Source organism: Mugil cephalus, chromosome 6 (genome assembly GCF_022458985.1).
Source record: "Mugil cephalus isolate CIBA_MC_2020 chromosome 6, CIBA_Mcephalus_1.1, whole genome shotgun sequence".
NCBI classification, from domain to species: Eukaryota; Metazoa; Chordata; class Actinopteri; order Mugiliformes; family Mugilidae; genus Mugil; species Mugil cephalus.
The window spans coordinates 10,576,048-10,592,727 of record NC_061775.1 but is presented as its reverse complement, the minus strand read 5'-3'; the positions used below and the strand labels follow the sequence as shown (position 1 = coordinate 10,592,727).

General features: G+C 43.6%; 1 protein-coding gene across 1 annotated transcript in view; it reads left to right on the top strand.

Annotated features, from left to right (window-relative positions):
* The first annotated feature begins 207 nt into the window (after positions 1-207).
* sh3rf1 (SH3 domain containing ring finger 1) overlaps positions 208-16,680 on the top strand; it is a 30,355-nt gene continuing 13,882 nt past the window's right edge. Inside the window, exons 1-2 of the mRNA XM_047587470.1 lie at positions 208-519; positions 1,315-1,820. Coding sequence (XP_047443426.1) covers positions 1,440-1,820 — 381 coding nt within the window. The 5' untranslated portion in view covers positions 208-519; positions 1,315-1,439. The remainder of the gene's footprint in view (positions 520-1,314; positions 1,821-16,680) is intronic.

The window sequence follows — 16,680 nt, the reverse complement described above, 5'->3', positions numbered from 1 at the left end:
GTATAATATGAAAATATAGATTATGACACATGATATGTCTTTGATTAGGTGTGGGACGGGTTTTACTGTGCACAGTTTTGCGCGTCCGTCCAAACTTCCCAGTCCGTGGCATTCGGTTTTACCGTGGATACGTTTCAGTCGCCGTAGCGTACGTTTTTCCCGACTGCACGTGAAGGCCACGTCCTCCCTCCCCCTCTCGGCTTGTTCCACCACTACAGTCAGAGAAGAGAGGAGAGGAGAGAGGAGAAGTACTGGCATGGCGCTCGGAGTCCCGTTGTCTCGCCTGTATATTTTTCATGTTAGGTTTTCCTCAAGTATCTGACAGGGGTATGTATATTCAACACTTTGCGCGCCTCAGAGGAACAAACACATCGGACAAAAAGACACCGCTTGGCTTCTGAACACTCGTGGAAAAAGTGGCTCGTAGATTTTAGGTAGCTTGCTAACTAGTAACGTTAGCAAGGAGGCAAAAATTGGGAGATACGGGACAACAAGAGGAGGAGTCCTGTTTGGGAAGAGGTAAGCTGAATTGCATTAAGAGGTCGAGGTACTTTGAACTGTTATATATGCATTGGTTCGTGTCAGACAAGTTTTCTTTTTGAGTGCGAACGTTGTGAAAACTCAACTATTTGTTGGACGTGTCGGAAAAGTGGTGTTACTGGAGTCCGCCGTCGCTAGCCAGAGATATCTGCTAGCAAACTTACTTTAATTAGGTTTTAATTTCTTGCGTAACTTAACACTGTCTTTAAACGAGTCTTAAGTATCATTATGCACTTTTGGTGCTGTTAATTGTTACGCTGTGTTAACATTTTCTTTATGGTAGATGTGTTTTTGTCATTGAAATGTCCTATAATATCAACGTGTACAGGTTAAATTAGACATGCCCTTTATTATTACTATTACTATTACTACTACTACTACTACTACTACTACTACCACGACCTTTGCTTTGCCATGTTAACTAATCAAAGTTAAATCACAGTATTTCACTCCTGTCCCGCTACTGTGGGTTTGCGTCAATTTAAAGTGTCCCGGATCACATTCAGCGGGTTTAACTCTCCCGTGTCGAGTAAATTAGATTAATTTGGCCATCAATGATGCATTAGGCAGGGGTTTTGTATTTTTGCAAGCTTCACCAACTCACCACTTAGCGAGATTGTTAAATGTACCGTTTAACTGTGACAGTGCAACAATCTTCATTCTTAACACCACACGCCATTTGTGACATCTGCCATGTGAATAACATGACCTATTTCTTATGTATACAGTTGATTAATTTGCATTTCCTGACCCCCCCCTCTCTTTTTTTAACAGCTGATGCAGATGCCATGGCAATAGCCGAGGTATGGGAGTGACGTGACAGTACTTGGTCAGAACAAAAAAAAACCCTCATCTGCATCATGTTTTTTCTGCTGAAGTAGAGGCAGAACACGCAGAGAATGGACGAGTCAGTGCTGTTGGATTTGCTTGAATGCCCCGTTTGTTTGGAGCGTCTTGATGCCTCGGCCAAGGTCCTTCCATGTCAGCACACCTTCTGCCGCCGATGCCTCCAAGGCATCCTAGGCTCACGTGGGGAGTTGCGGTGCCCGGAGTGCCGGACGTTGGTGGAGTGTGCCGTGGACGAACTTCCCAGCAACATCCTCCTCGTGCGCCTTTTGGACGGCATCAAGCAGAGGCCCCGCAGGGCAGGCCCTGGGGCGGGCGTCTGCACAAATGGTACGTCCGGAGCCGTGGCCAGAGCACACGGAGGCGGGACGAGGGACCCGGGCGCCCCCGGACCACAACCCCAGCGATCTCAGGCCAAGAGCACCCTTGTCCGGGTTAGTATACGAACTGACTGAACATGGATCAGTGAGCACGAATCTCGGTTTCTCATTGTCAGGGTCGAGCTTAAACAAAACAGCGAAAATCTGAGTGGATTAAAAGCAGCATGTAGCGTTACCAGCTCTCTCATCTTTTGCTGTGCAGTAGCGGTTATCATGGTGATCTGAAAGCCTTCCAGTTGACCAGCCGCCCACATTAGTAGTAGCATCAGTGAATGAGAGCAGGTAATAGCTGAGCCACGAAACGATTCTTCTGTCGGTGTCATGTGTAGATGGACTTTTCACAATGAGAAGGGTACTCGGCTCTTTCTAAGGGGCTGACATTACCATACGCCAAAGTCGCTCTTGCTCTTGAGATCGCTGCTGCACATTGGCTTATGAGTGTTTGTGAGAAATGCATGTTGTGACTACAAAGTGGTTGTTACACCTGCAAGACTTGTGCAGCAAATTTAGTAAAACAGAAGAAAATTGTAGGAATTAGTTTCAGTAGTTTTATTCCAATAAAACAGAGATAAGATTGGTTGATTATAGTGGCCCTTAAAGGTTATGTCAATTTATTCTAACAGCACAACAGGTTATTTTCTTTATTTTGTGAAATCACGTGCTATTTTCTTTGAGCTGTCCACAGTATTTGGCACTAAAATATGATGTGTATTGCAATAATTTTCTTAAAATAAGTTAGTGTAGATGTAAAACAATTTACCTGTGTCAAAATTTTTAACATATTGTCCTGCATATTTGCTCAAATTACACTTAAATTGGCCTCGACACCTGCAAGAGCGTAAAAATAATAAAAAAAAATGTAGAAGACCTGTGGGCTCCCGCTTTGAGCAGCTCTGGTCTCGACGTAGGAAGGATAAGGTAGATGAAAAGATGTCAAGGTCTTGTGTAGAATCACTGGAATGTCAAAGCACTGATAATGTATCTGCCTCGCCATGCAGGTATGAAGATCAGAGACCTCGCTCTAAATTGCAACTAGGAGACCCGCCTCATTTGCCAAAGTATCACTTCAGAGGATCTGAGCTCATTTCAAAGTTTCCCTTATCCCTTTATTCTGAGTTTCCCTTTATTCTGAAAAGTCTGTTTGTTTCCGATAAAGAGGTGGTCATTTGACACTATTTCACCTCTGTTATATTTTTAATATGATGCTAATTCCTCATTGTAGCCATGGAGGGATTACTGCTCCCCTATACACACACCGTACGAATGTATTATGCATAAACCCATGACGTCCAGATTTCCAGATTTTCTGTTGGCTGTCGCTTTACCGAGTAATAGCCCGTCCCAGGTCTATTCTGCTGTCCTGTGGCATTCTGCTGATGACAGGGAACAAGAAAAGACATGGCTGTGCAGGTGTAACATTTTCAGAACATAAAAGGCAGAGATCAAAGCTGCTGCTGATTGCCCAGCCTGATCTCTGGCCAGTACTTCATGGGGATTGAGCGCTTCACTGCCCCTGGGTGACACCCTCAGCCCACTTCTTTTTTGTTCCTCGTCTGTCCCTCGATTTTTTCGAGCTATGTCGAAGACTCGAAGCAGCTCCTCCGGTTCAGCTCCTCTGTTCACTCCACCTCCAGTACTTAAATGCCCAGAGAATGGCTGGGAGGGGAGAGTGGAGGGGACTGCCTGACAGATGCACAACAGGGTTTTGTTTCGGGTTCCCTCTGATCCTACTGACTGACCGACACGTGTAGAGTGGCCAAGAGAGATCTAGTGTGTGTGTGTGTGACTGTGTGTGTGTGTGTGTGTGTGTGTGTGTAAGGCCACCAGTAACAGAAACTGATGAGTGTTAAGTGAAGGTGTCAGGACCAAAAGGGACAAATGTTTAGTGAGTAACCCTGCACAGTTGGCTCCGTGCCCCTCCTCTTACAATCTCCAGGGGTTACAGCAGTTGTTTGACACAACACCCTGGCATTTCTTTGATGAGGCGAATTAAAAGGCTTGTCTTGAGTGCAGCGCTGTGCCTGTCTGCCCCTTCGTAGTCAGGTTGATGACTCACCTACGTGGGTCTCCGTTACATGGATGTTTTGTCTTCCTCTCGCCCCTTTTTGACTCATGTAACATAGCATTTTGTTCACACAGATTGAGAACAGATAGCTCAGAGGTATTTTTGCGTGAGAGCGAGTAAAGCCATTGGAGCTGTCTGGAAGCCAAAGGTCAGAGTTTGGGGAGGCATGGAAGTCAGGGGTCGGAGCCAACTAGGAAGAAAGGGAGAAGAATTAGAGAGGACTTGAAGTGGATGTCTTCAGTTGTCCCCGTGTTTCTCTGGAGAGAAGAGCCTGTACTCCAATGTTATAAAAATAGAGTTTCTTTTATTAGAATTTATTATATTTGTCACAAAAGCATCAGTGTTCGTTTTCATTGAGTGGTGCATCAAGCAGAGGTCAGAGTTATTTAGAACTATTTAGATCTATGTACAATAATACTATTGAGATTTGAGTGCTGTGTGTGTGTGTGTGTGTGTGTGTTTGTCATTGTGTATGTATCTGATGTGAAATGAAACACTATTCTTTGGTAACCTTTTGTGGATGCAATTAGGTCATTGTCGCCTCTTTGATAATGAGAGCTTTATAAGAAGCACATTTTTTTCCTTCTTCTTCTTTTTATAGAAGTCTTGGATTTGATAGCCCATCTCTCCTGGCATTATTCCCCATTATCCTCAAGCCTACTGAACTGTTCCTAAACAAAGGGGAAGCAAAGCGCAGCCTTCTAACTTTGAATAATTTTCTACTGATTGAAGGAAGTTGCCTAATGTCTTGTTTCCCTGAAGGATTTGTTCCTGTTATTTTTGGTATGGTGTGCTTCTTTCTCTTCTGTAGATGATTTATTTCCTCAGAGAGAAAGAATGTTGTTTATGGGTTCCTTATGTAGAGATATCTCATTAAAATTCCTGTGCACCTCCTTCGTCTGAGGTCGATGAGTCACGCTGGCCCTCTTTGATGACATCATACTGTTGTTGAAGTCTTTCCTCTTGGCCGGCTGGCTGACCTCTGCTTGCACGACAGAACCCCGTCATTACACCCTCACATTGCCCACATACTGGCAAATACATACTTACTGCTTTCCACTGGGAATTTTTCAAAAAGGGTTCGGTCTATTCATTCCTGCCTTCTCGACATGCTCACACTATTCTCTAGCCTCCTCTGTGTTTCCCACGAATGTCTGCAAGTAGCTGTGACCTTCTGGACAGCGCAGCCACCTGTAATTTTCTCTTATGAGACACAAGCCGTACTTTTTTTCACCCCCCCCATATTTCTGCTGTGTACCTCCGCCCTCCTCACCGTCTAAATCCAGACTGGAGCCTGTTAAAGGCCTAATGAGATTAGAGTTTATTAGACAGTGAGTCGGCACTGCTCCCTGTTCTCCTCTTACTGCTGACTGCTGACTCTCATTCTGGGGAAACAAAACACTTGCTATTCAGCAAAGCATCTCTGGTTGCTACGTACTTATCTAATACCGGTCAGTTTTTTTTTTTTTTTTTTTTTTTTTTGGCAAGAACAGTTTTTTGATGTTGGGCATTTTATCTTATCTGTCATTGTGAAATTGCATTGACAATATTGGATTTTTACCACACCAATTGGTTTATTGAGCATAATGTTCGCCCATCGTATAAAGGCTCATGGAAACTTCACGCTCCAGCCAATTTGTCATTCTTAAAGCAGCGCTGACGTCGTGGGCAAACATACTACCTTTCACACTTGTTTGCAATTTTTGCATTCCTTGCTATGTTTTGGAACACGTCCAGTGAATGGGACTGTGCTCGGTTATGCTCTGGGGAGAAAACAGTTCTCCACGTATGGGTTTACATAATACGCAAGAAGAAGTTCAAAAGACCCAATCATGTGATTAACGTGCAGCCGTGGCCTCTTTATTGTAGGTTTTCACTGCTCCCCTGGTGAAGGGTGTGGGCCTGTCTTTGTCTTTTTGTACTATCAAGACTTTCCATTCCAGACATATAGAGGAAAAGACTTTTGTTCGGTCTCTTTTCCCAGACACTGTAGGATGTTTTGTGTTAGTGTGTGTCTCCGAGGAATGCCATGAGCCAGTTGCAGGTCACTGTTTCTCCTCTAAACATTGGGCTTGTCTTGTCTCGTCCCGCTTGCCAGCTCACACTCACCTTCTCAAGTCAGCCTTAGAGCATCACACATATTTATATGTATGTCTGTGATTTGCTCTCAGACATTGAATGCCCCTCTTTGACTGAACGCGAATGTGGTTAGTGTGGTTACTCGTCTTCTGCAGTGATGTGGCTCTGCACCTGAAAGCCTTTGGGCAGACTAGTATCTTGTTGCAAGACACCGTCCTGTATTAATCCAAAGTGCTAGCCACCAGGCCAGCGTTTTCTGTACGGTTTAGGCTGTAACTTGATTGTGTTGGTCTAGTAAACATAGACACGTCGGTGTTTGTTGTTTCAGTGGTTTTAACACAACACTCTGGGTGGTCCACCAACCAAAATGCCACGTTCGCCAGTGGTCCATGCCCCCCTGTTTTTCCCAACCATGTCGTGTCTCCTTCCATGTCTGTCAGCAGGACAATAGTAAAGGAAGCATCCATGACCTTCTTTACTGCAGTCCTATCACACCTGTGGGGGCCAACAAAAGCCCTTCTTTAGATCCCCTTTTATGTGTGTGGTCCAGTGGAGCAAGGCTCGTAGAGAAAAATGTGTGACCAACAACTTATCAACAGTTCTCTATACAACACTTGAAGTTAAGCTTGTCACACATCAATTCACATGGTACCAGCAATGTAAAAATCCAGTCCAGATTGTGTGTAATGTGTGTAACACCAAATAGTTTTACAAATGTTTTCTGTGGATTTTATTCTCATGTTTTGTCAGCTGTTTGATAGCGTGTCACATTGTACCCTTCCCCCAATCCTCCCAAGGTACCTCTAATACCTGCCTAGTCTTAACAGAGCAGTTTGACCTCTCACCCTGTGTTGTGATTGGTGGACCAGGGTTGGCCATCCATGGTCCGTTTGACTGCTGGCATGTTAAGTGTTCAGTTCCCATCCCTAAGGCAGAATCGTGATTTGTGTTTCGTATTCAGTTGTTTGACCTGTGACCCATGAGCTATTACTGGCTCTTGATCCATTTTCTAGCAGCAACCACTGCCTCTGGCTCACCTTGCTCCTCCATGAGGGATGTGTGGTCCCAGACCACCTCCTGAGATAGGGGATAGATTCTGTAGAATATCCTGAAAGTTCTCTTCAGATCTCTAGTCTTCCTTCTGTAAGTTGCTGTTCTGCTGTGTGCTGAAAAGAATTTTCTTTGAGGCCCAGAGTCTGTGTTTGTGCCCCGAGGGACATCTTTTTCTCAGCCTTGAGAAGCCAGTGGGTATTCAGCGCTGAGTCCAGAGCATTAAGTGTTACAGTCCTTAAATTGATAAGATTTTGTGTAGACTGCTCGCTTAAGCTCAAGCCTTAGTTTGTAGTTTCTAGTGAATTGTTTGGGTCCATATACTTTAGAGAAATTCAGGTATTAAACATCTCAAGTTTTCTTTTTTCGAAACCTCTTTTGTTTTTATTTATTATCTCATTATCAATTTCCAATGTCAATTTACTTATCATGTCTTTTGAAATCCACAAAATGTTGAAAAGTGAAAAATGGGTAATATCTTCAGACTTGTTTGCATAATTCTCCAGAAAACAACAAGGTTCCTTTCTCAATAATGTGTGACATATTTAGGCAAAAAAAATCTTAAACATTGCTGTAAGTGTGCAGTTGTGGGTGTTTTTTGTAGAAGAAATTGACTGCAGATGACTTTGCTGGCAATCAGTTAATCAGTAAATGATTTCATCTCGCTTCTCCAATCAGTGCAGGTGTGGAAAAAAAGGTCATAGTTTGCCACAATATGCTCCCTGCATTCACATCCAAGTACTGACAAGAAAATGTCATTGACACGCATATCCCATCAGAACTGTTCTGAGGCAAATGCACTTTGAGCCCAGCACTTGTGCACAAACGCACGCACACCAAGTCCTCTACAACTGTGGCCTCACGAAAACAGGGCAATGTTTGTTTTAATGAGTCACAGGATAATTTTAGATCCGTGAGGGCCCATTATACGGTGCACACCCACAAAAACGCAGGTGTGTCGTCAGTGTACAAACAGACATGTGACAACACTGTGTTGAAATGTTAGAGTTTGAGCCAACCAGCACGTACGTCTGTTCACTACAGTGTGATATTCCTGGTGATACTGTCAAGGAGAGGCCCATTGGCCCTTATGTTTTACATCACGATTAGTTTAAGGGCATACCTGTAGACTAGGTAAGCAGAGCAGCCTGGGACTTTTGAAATGTGAGTCCTTGCCAGCTGAACTGTTCCATTGTCAAGCATCCGGTGAGCCCTTACTATGTGTTTGCATCTAATAACCAATGTGGCCATGACCAGTAAAGACCAAGACACTTGTGAGTAGCACAGCCCTTTTATTAATTCTCTTTTTCTAATGTATGCGCAGTCAATGCGTTTACATGCAGAGCTTAATCAAGCTATGCTCAAAATTCAACTTTCTGAATGCGGTCCTTGTCCCAGTTTACATGCAACGTAGAAAATCAAATAACTGACGGGAACATGTCCTCCTCCTGCACACTAGGTGGCAATATGTGTCTTGTCAGCGGGTTAATACACCCACGTTTCTGGTTGACTTGATAAGTCATACAATAAACAAGAGTCGTTCATGTGGCAGAACGGCATTTCAAACAACAACCAGATGCTACTTATGGTGCTACTTCAGGGCTGTGCGCTTACTTTTTTAGGTGGTTGCACTGGTGCTAGCGAGTTTTAGCACAATTTTAGTAGCACTACGAAACTTTTAGTAGCAAACATAGGTGGACAGTTAACGTGTTGATTGGCAAAATTAATTTGATATTGATAAAAAAAAATTCAGAAACACTGTTGAACTCTTTTGACACATCATGTTTAAATACATTGGATTGTATTAGCATGTTAATCTAATAAAGGACAAATTTCTTTAAACCAAATAAACTATTTTATTTACAAATTTCCAGACAAAAATAAGACTACTAGAAAAAGGGGGCTCCTTGAACAGCACTGGTCATTTGGCTGCATTCAGTAGCTCTTGTGTTTCTAGGACAGGGGTCTTCAACCTTGTTCAGGCCAAGGACCCCCAAACTCGGCCTAGTGCTATTTATAAATATACATCAGCTGAAGAAAAGAGCGGCTTCAGAATTATTGCATCATTTTATATTGCTAACATTAATGTTAACAAGCTAAGAGGACAACAAAACAGAAGTGCAGCATTGCGCAATGTAAATAGACTTTCTAATTTCCCGCTAACCCCACAATGCATTGCAGTTTTTTCCCGCTGCTACGTCAGCCCTATTAGTTTCCCTACTTTTTAGAGAAGATACCAGCACAACTCCTTCGCACAAGTGCTAGAGGATATATATTTCTCTTCACACAGAATGATTTTTAGTAGTAGATGTGACAAAAATTGTCACATTGTACAATCCCTCAGATGGTTCATACTCTGTTTACCTTCTTCTTCTGCGACCAGCTTTCTTGGATGTTTGTGTTCCTGGATCATAGCCAGCACAGCGTCCGTTGTCTAGTTTAACTCTGATTAAGGCATATACCAGTGAAAAGCGATTTCCAAACACAATATCTGGGTGATAAGGAGAACTCCAATATTAGTCTGAGTAATGCGTTTACATGCACTTAAATTGTCCAGTTAAAGTCAGATTAAGGCAATAATTCGCTTTTTTCCTGTGCATGTAAATGTACTGGGTGCTGGTAATATAATGTGGCCAGTTCTGAACTTTCTTTAGTACAAACAGAACTGACGAAAGCCTCAAGAGGTGCACAAAGTGCTGAAATGATGGAACTACTTTAAGAGCTGTTCAGTTAAGGAGCAACTATTCATTGTGTTGTTGGACAAGAACAAGAAAACTGTGTTGACCCCAAACTCAGGTTTAGTTTGGAGTCCCTCAGATTTGCTCCTTGGTGCTCCAGTACAGAAGCCTCACACAGTGTTGAGTGGAGATACAGGGAGGCTAGCAGTTACATGTGACATCTGGACTGAGTCAAGGGCGGAATGAGCAAACACACTCACACACACTTTCTTAAGAAAGTGAAAAATAGTCAGTGCTCTGCAGCTTCCTGAGTTAGAGAACAGTTGCAGTGTTTGTGTCTTGGCCCTTTTTCAGGACTGTGTCAATATCCTGGCCTTGTTTGTCCACTGTAGAGGCGTACAAATACTAGCCAGTGCAAGCACATTTTCCACCAGTGCCCACTGGTCTGATATACAGCAGGACAATTGAAAGATAAGCAGACATTAGAGAAATAGTCAGACATTTAATAAAGATGAATGGGAGACTTTATTGCAATGACTGTAGCAGCTTTGATTTGAGATTCAATAATCTGCAGAGTTGGTAGATTGTTGTTGTCACATTTTCCCTGAGCTTGCAAGTGCCTGTGTAAATCAAAGTCAGCCCGAGTGGAGCAGGTGGCTCACCCTGAATGCCTTCAAGGAACAAAAGGCCACAGACACTGCATGCTTTCACCAGCGCAGTGGAGAGTAATGTGAGGAAATACTTAGTATTCTGCTCATATTGACTAGTACTCAATAAAGAGATACTGTGACATTTGTGAACTAATCCCTCTGTATCTTGGATACAAGTTAACTTCCTGTGTGCGCCACGTCTCAGAGTGCTAATCCAGGTTATTAATTAAGATGATTAAATGCAGGACAAAACATGCCTTTAAATTAACTTAAAATCTCATTCCTGATTGAATTAATGCCTGTATAAACTAATGTGCTGCTGACTCATTTAAAGCCACGGGTAGCCCTTGAAAATCTTTTCACTGGACTTACAGGAGGCAACGTTTACTTTCCAGTCTAGTGAATTTAAACAGTTGTACAGTGTGATCAGAGGTTGTGTTATTACATTTTGTGAATAGTGTCGTCTGACTTTTTAAACAAAGATGTGAAAATCAAGGTCATATTGACATCCATGTCCTGTCAGGTTTGTCCCTCAGTCCTTTCTTGTCCCTTGTGTTACTAAAGTGGTCAGTGCTGCTGACCAAATGTCTGTGTGTTTGTGTCATGCAGGAAGAAAAGGGAAAAAAAGAAAGTCCGCACACTAGGGCTCATGGAGCCATATTATAGGTTCTGGAGGGCAAACCTTGCTTCCTCTCCCCGCCTCATTTTCATTTCGGCTTTGATGTGACACTGTTTTTCTGCCCGTTTCTTGCCTCTCTCGCTTTGTCTGCACAGGAACATGAGTGGGTTCCTGTGAGAACAACTGCTAAGCCGAGTGTATGAACTGGCACAGAGTTAAAGAGTTCGGTTCTTACAGTTTTTAGTCAGATGAGCAGACTGGGTGATCCCAGGGCCACCCAGAACAGAGCCTTTTGCTCCTCATCTGAGGCCGGCCAGGTAAAGAGAGCAGCACGTATACATGAGGCTACACAAAGAGATGTGTCGGGTTCACGTGCGAGTGGTTTAGTGTAATTGCATTTTCACAGTAGAGACCACATTCACACCCGAACACACGAAAGCTTCATGAAAACCACATGTGTGACGGCTGTACCCTGTGTACATATGCTCTCCCATAAATCCATACTCCCTTCCTGCCTAAATGCTTTCTCTCTGATGACTAATCTATAGCTTACAAATTGCACCCAACGCAGAAATGTCTTGATTGGACGTCCATGTGTTGAATGTTTTTATAGACCTCGCCACCATCGCCGCTGCCTTTGTGTAGAAGTCTTAATGTAGTTCCTGCTTTTGCACATGGTAGCCTTATGGTGCCGGTACACTAACTCCAAAAGAGATTTTCTTTTTTTTTTTTAATCAAACAGGTTCTCAGATTACCCCTTACCCTTAGGCTACAGCTGACGCTCAGGTACTTGCAGCAAACCGTAAATCGTTGGGGTCAGTGAATGACTGCTCCCGAGATACGTTTTGTAACTTGCACTCGGAGGAGGCATTTTATCTGTCAGTAACTAAGCATTAGGCCAAATGACAAATGCCTTTGCTGACCCAGGACGAGAAAGAACAGGAGGAGTGTTTCAAGGGCTTTTCAAAACTTCCTGTTCTTCTCACATGTGATCCATGCTTCCATCTGGCCTCCAGACTGCTCTGAGTGTTTTTGTGCCTGAGACTAATGTGTGGGACCTCATTTGGTATGTAGCGAGGGAAACAAACGAGCACAGTGTGTTGTCTTGGATGGATGTAAGTTTTTGCATATAATGGCCGCGTTGAACGCCTGCTGCTTTACACGCTGTTAAATGTGACACGTGTGACACTAATGGGATGCTAATGGGATATGCCTAGAACTAATACTTGTGCGTTAAGTTGACGCAGAAGCTACGGTGGCAGCGTAGACCCTAGAGCCGTAACTGACATGCGCCTCCCCAGAAATGTAATTACTCACCCACGCAGAGCTGCGATTGGTCTACTTGGTCATTGCATGTTACCGCTTTAGTATTTCCGGCTGCTTCTCCATCTCCACAATGTTTCAATTGATTGCTTTGGATCACTACAGATGGAAGACATCGAGAAAAGATTAACTGAAGAGGGTCAGAGATACAAACATTTGCGTGACTCATGTTCGGGAAAAAGTTTCAGTCGCCATTGTTGAAAGTGAAGTAGGAAGTAGAAGCAAAAATTAACCCGACGGGCAAAAAAAAGACACAGCACCGACTAGCGTTTGTGTGCTGCTGTAACAGAGCGAGCCAGACTGACTTGTGAACGCACAAGTAGAAACGGCTCATGCAGGCTGAGCGCCTAGGTTACCACGGCTACGTCCTGTAGTAAAACCGCCTCATGTATTAGCTTATCATTAGTTTAGCAACATCACATATTATACAAGTTGCATTGGGGGTGTCATGATGATTTTATATTAATGTGAATTGTTTCTGTGAATTATTTTCAAGATGCACCGCACTGTCAAAAGACCCATAAATAGCCAAACAAAGTGCCCCTGCGTGGAGTTTCCATAGAAACCAGAGAATGGAAGTTTTCCTTTGTCTCAGACTGAGGAGTAGACACCACCTCCAGATGAGTGGGCTTTGACGAGTGAAGGTCCAAATATATATTATTCTAATGTCAGAGAGCCAAAATCTGGCATGTTCTTCCTTTTATCTCAGTTTTTCCTTGATTGAATCTTATTCTTGGTGACCCCATGTTTATGTTTTAAAGTCAGAAACGGACGAAGAAAAAGTAAAACAGTAATGGGGAAAAAAAAGTGTGGATAGTCTCACGATAATGTACCTGATTGGCCTCGTTGAGGAAATGGTCTCTTTCTGGCTTGTGACTTTTCTAAGCGCCTCAGTTTTTCAGACGGAGCGGAGAGAGGCAGTGAAAGAAGCCTGTTCTATAGCGGTCATTAAAAAGGCCATTAGAAATCAATTTGAACTAATGCAGCTCTAATGGAATCAAGATGGCCCGTGTCCTGAGAATGTTTCACTCCCTAATCATGTGTCAGTTTTCTGTTGCAATGATGGTGGCGAGAACTTTAGTGAAGAGCAACTTGGTAATGAACAACAAATGTCCCCACGGCCTCCTGGCTAGTGTGGCAGATGCAGCTCGTGCTCCCTTTCACAGAACGTCTGACACGTCTTGGCCTGGAAATGTCTGTAGGACAAACCACCCCCCCAACCCTCCCTGCACAAAATGTTTGGCAGTGGCACCCCCTGCTCATTCTCTGCCCCCTGCTGAAACTCTGGAGGTGTCCATATGGGAGTAGATTTGTGTCTGCCACTCAGACATAGGGGGTGAAGCTTTCCGTCTACTGTGGTTACACACACACACACACACACAACCCTTGAACTGCTGACGGAGCAAAAGTTACCTGTATCCCTCATGTACTCACTGTACAGACGAGCCGTGATACAGTGGAGGCAAAGTTATTTCACATGGTGTTCTCCGTTCTTTGTAGATTTATAGTTGTGGTTTCGTTGAGCTGGTTGAATGAACCGTGTGCTGAGACTGTGTCTGCAACAGTCCCACCGAAGGCCTGTTTTTGCTTTTAAAATAACTCTTTCAGGCACGGCATGTGCAAAGGCAAGCTGTTAGCCCAATTATCCCCATTTGACCTGGTCTTACCTCTGTAGCACTGCTTGCATGCATGCATTGTGTTTTTATGCCTGTCTGCTCGCTGGTTGTTGACATTTGGCTGAGCTGTAGAGAAGAACACTTGGGTAATTCAGTTATAATCCAGTGCTGTGCAAGAGAACATTATAACAGTTAAATCCCTTTAGCACACAGGACTAATTGCATTATCTGCAATACATGAGTAATTGATCACACCAGCTGATGCTCTGCACATTGTGACTTGTCCCTCCAGTTTTTTGGTCTGTGCGTCTCTCATAGTTAGTCACCGGCTTTTACACTCGATTCAAAATGTAACAGTGAAAGTGGAAAGCAGTTTAATAACGTTTATGTTGAGTAAACGTTCCAGTTAAAGCCAAATAGTCGTTTTTTGTTTTTCTTGTGATAGCTAACAGCTACAACAACATAAAGAAGTTAAAACGGAGGTCTAATGAGGTTGTGAAAGCAGTTGCTTGGTACGGGCTGCTTATTTAACTGGTGTGTGTGATCGCTCAAAATACTCACTTCACGTGTTTCACCAAATCATTAATGTGCCTTCGCTGCTGACCGGTCACTTTGAGAAATGTTAGCTTTCACATTCAACCGTGTTTTCAATTTGGAGGCTGTGGTTTGTTGTACTGCTGAATTGAAATATGTTATTATTATACAATGTCATTTTAGTCAGAGCACTCGGCTAAATAACAGAACTTAAACAGTGCCACAAAATACATCTTCCACAATGATCATACAGTTCAATCACCACCTTCCTGATGCTGTTTCAACATAAACCGAACGTTATTAAGATTTAGTTGTATAAGCAAAGACGCACACTTGACAGTTCATTAGGTACAATGGTGAAAATGAATGTGTACTAATATAAGCACCGTAAGCCTCATGTGCCTTTTGGTTCCTACTATACTTCGGGCTGAAGTGGGATGTTGCTGCTGTGAGTAATCGTGTATTATAAATGTTTAAAGAGACTAGACGTCATTAGATGTTGCCTGCATACTCTCATTAGATTAGAAGCGGTCTGATACAACAGCCAAATGGCGGCTTAACGCTGCTGTATAATTACTCCAACAACTTTCACTGCAGATGTTGAGAACAATCAGAGAGGTGGAGTGAAGACAAAAAAACACACTGGCCAAAAAGAAATCAGTGTCTTTGCTCAGACTCTCAGAACAGAGCTTTTTTTTCTGTGGGAGATTTATCCAGAGATATACACTGTTGGAGTCTCATCCTGCCCCTGGGGAAGGGTTAAAAGCAATCAAGGCAGCAACTATCTGTGTGCACTTGTGTGTTTATGTATGTGTGTGTGTGTGTGTTTGCAATGCTTTTATAGCATTCATGCGGTAGAAACACTTTGGCTCTCTTCTGTTTTTTCCTATTAGAAGCACAGCTTCCTGTGTTCTCCAGGGGGTGTGGTTAGGTTTTTTTTTTTTACGAAGGTTCACTGCAGACACAACAACACTGTCTCCATGGCTGCACACTGAATATTAACCCCCCACCCTCTAGCCATCACCAACCCTCAGTTTTAGTGTATTTTACGCAGCCTGTCCTTCTCCAGAGGCCCTTACAGTCAGTCTCTTGCCAGTGAAATATGCAAATATAACTTTCCTGTCAACGTCTCTTTTATGGGCCACGACAGAGAAAATTCAAAAACCACATGAGAAACAGAAAGTAAGAGGGTGGGGAAGACGTTAATTGTAAAACTGACTAGTAGTAGTAAAGGGGACCTATTGTTTTAGTACAGTAGTTTGTATGCAGCCTGTTTAGTTTTTATGACACCGTCGCTCTTCCACGTGTAAACGCTAACAATGCTGACTTTGGACACTGTGCTGCTTCCAAAGGTTTTATTAGGTCTTGACCTTGATGTTGCAAACAAGTGCTTACAAAACTCACAGCTTAAACCGTTTATATTTACCACGTAATTAGATGCCGATGTTTTTGTGTAGCTTGAACCTGTTCTGTTATTTGAATCAAAAAAAAAAATGGCAGAGTGTCCACTTCCATTTGCATTTTCATCATGAAACTCCCTGCCAGGCCTGGGTGGGCTCAAAAGCCCTGTTTTCCCCTGAAAGGAGGCCCAGTTCCAGTGCAGTGTACAGGGGGCTGCAGTTTCCCCTCCTCCTCTTTCTCTCTCACCCACAGGCTAGACCAGTAGAGCCAGAGACCGATTGGCTCTGTGCTTCAGGCTGTGTGATTCTCTGCAGCAGGGTAATGTCACCCTGGCTCACCATCACGGCTCATTCTGTACTTTTATTCTCCTCTGAGCCTTTAAACGGTTCATTAGCCTTTAACAAGACTGCAGAGTCTGCTTCTAAACTCTAGCTGTAACCCCTCTTTCCCCGGCTCACGCTCGCTCTCGCTGCCAGTGTCTGCTTGGATTCTGCGTTTTATCCCGAGCGCAGTGTTGAGTGTGCAGTTTCAGTTTCAGAGCTCAGACTCAGTCAGATAGTAGTGTTTGTGATTCCGATCACTGCATAGAGCGTGTAACAGAAGTGGGATAAATGGCGGGGGGGGGGTTGTTTGGACTGAAGCCTTCCTCATGGACACCCACACTGAATGGAGAACATTGATGCTCCTCTATCCTGCTACTCCCCCTTGCTTGCTGTCCTTCTCTCACTGGATTGCCATTCACTGAATGGACCTTTCAAGACTCTGGGCGAGCGGGCTGAGATACAAGTCCTTCCTCTGGGGGAGATAAAGGGGCAGGGCCTCGGGCTGTCTGAAGCCTTCAGTCAGCTGCTAACTACCAGCCAGGATCACACAACGCCCATGTTTTCAATATCTTTTGT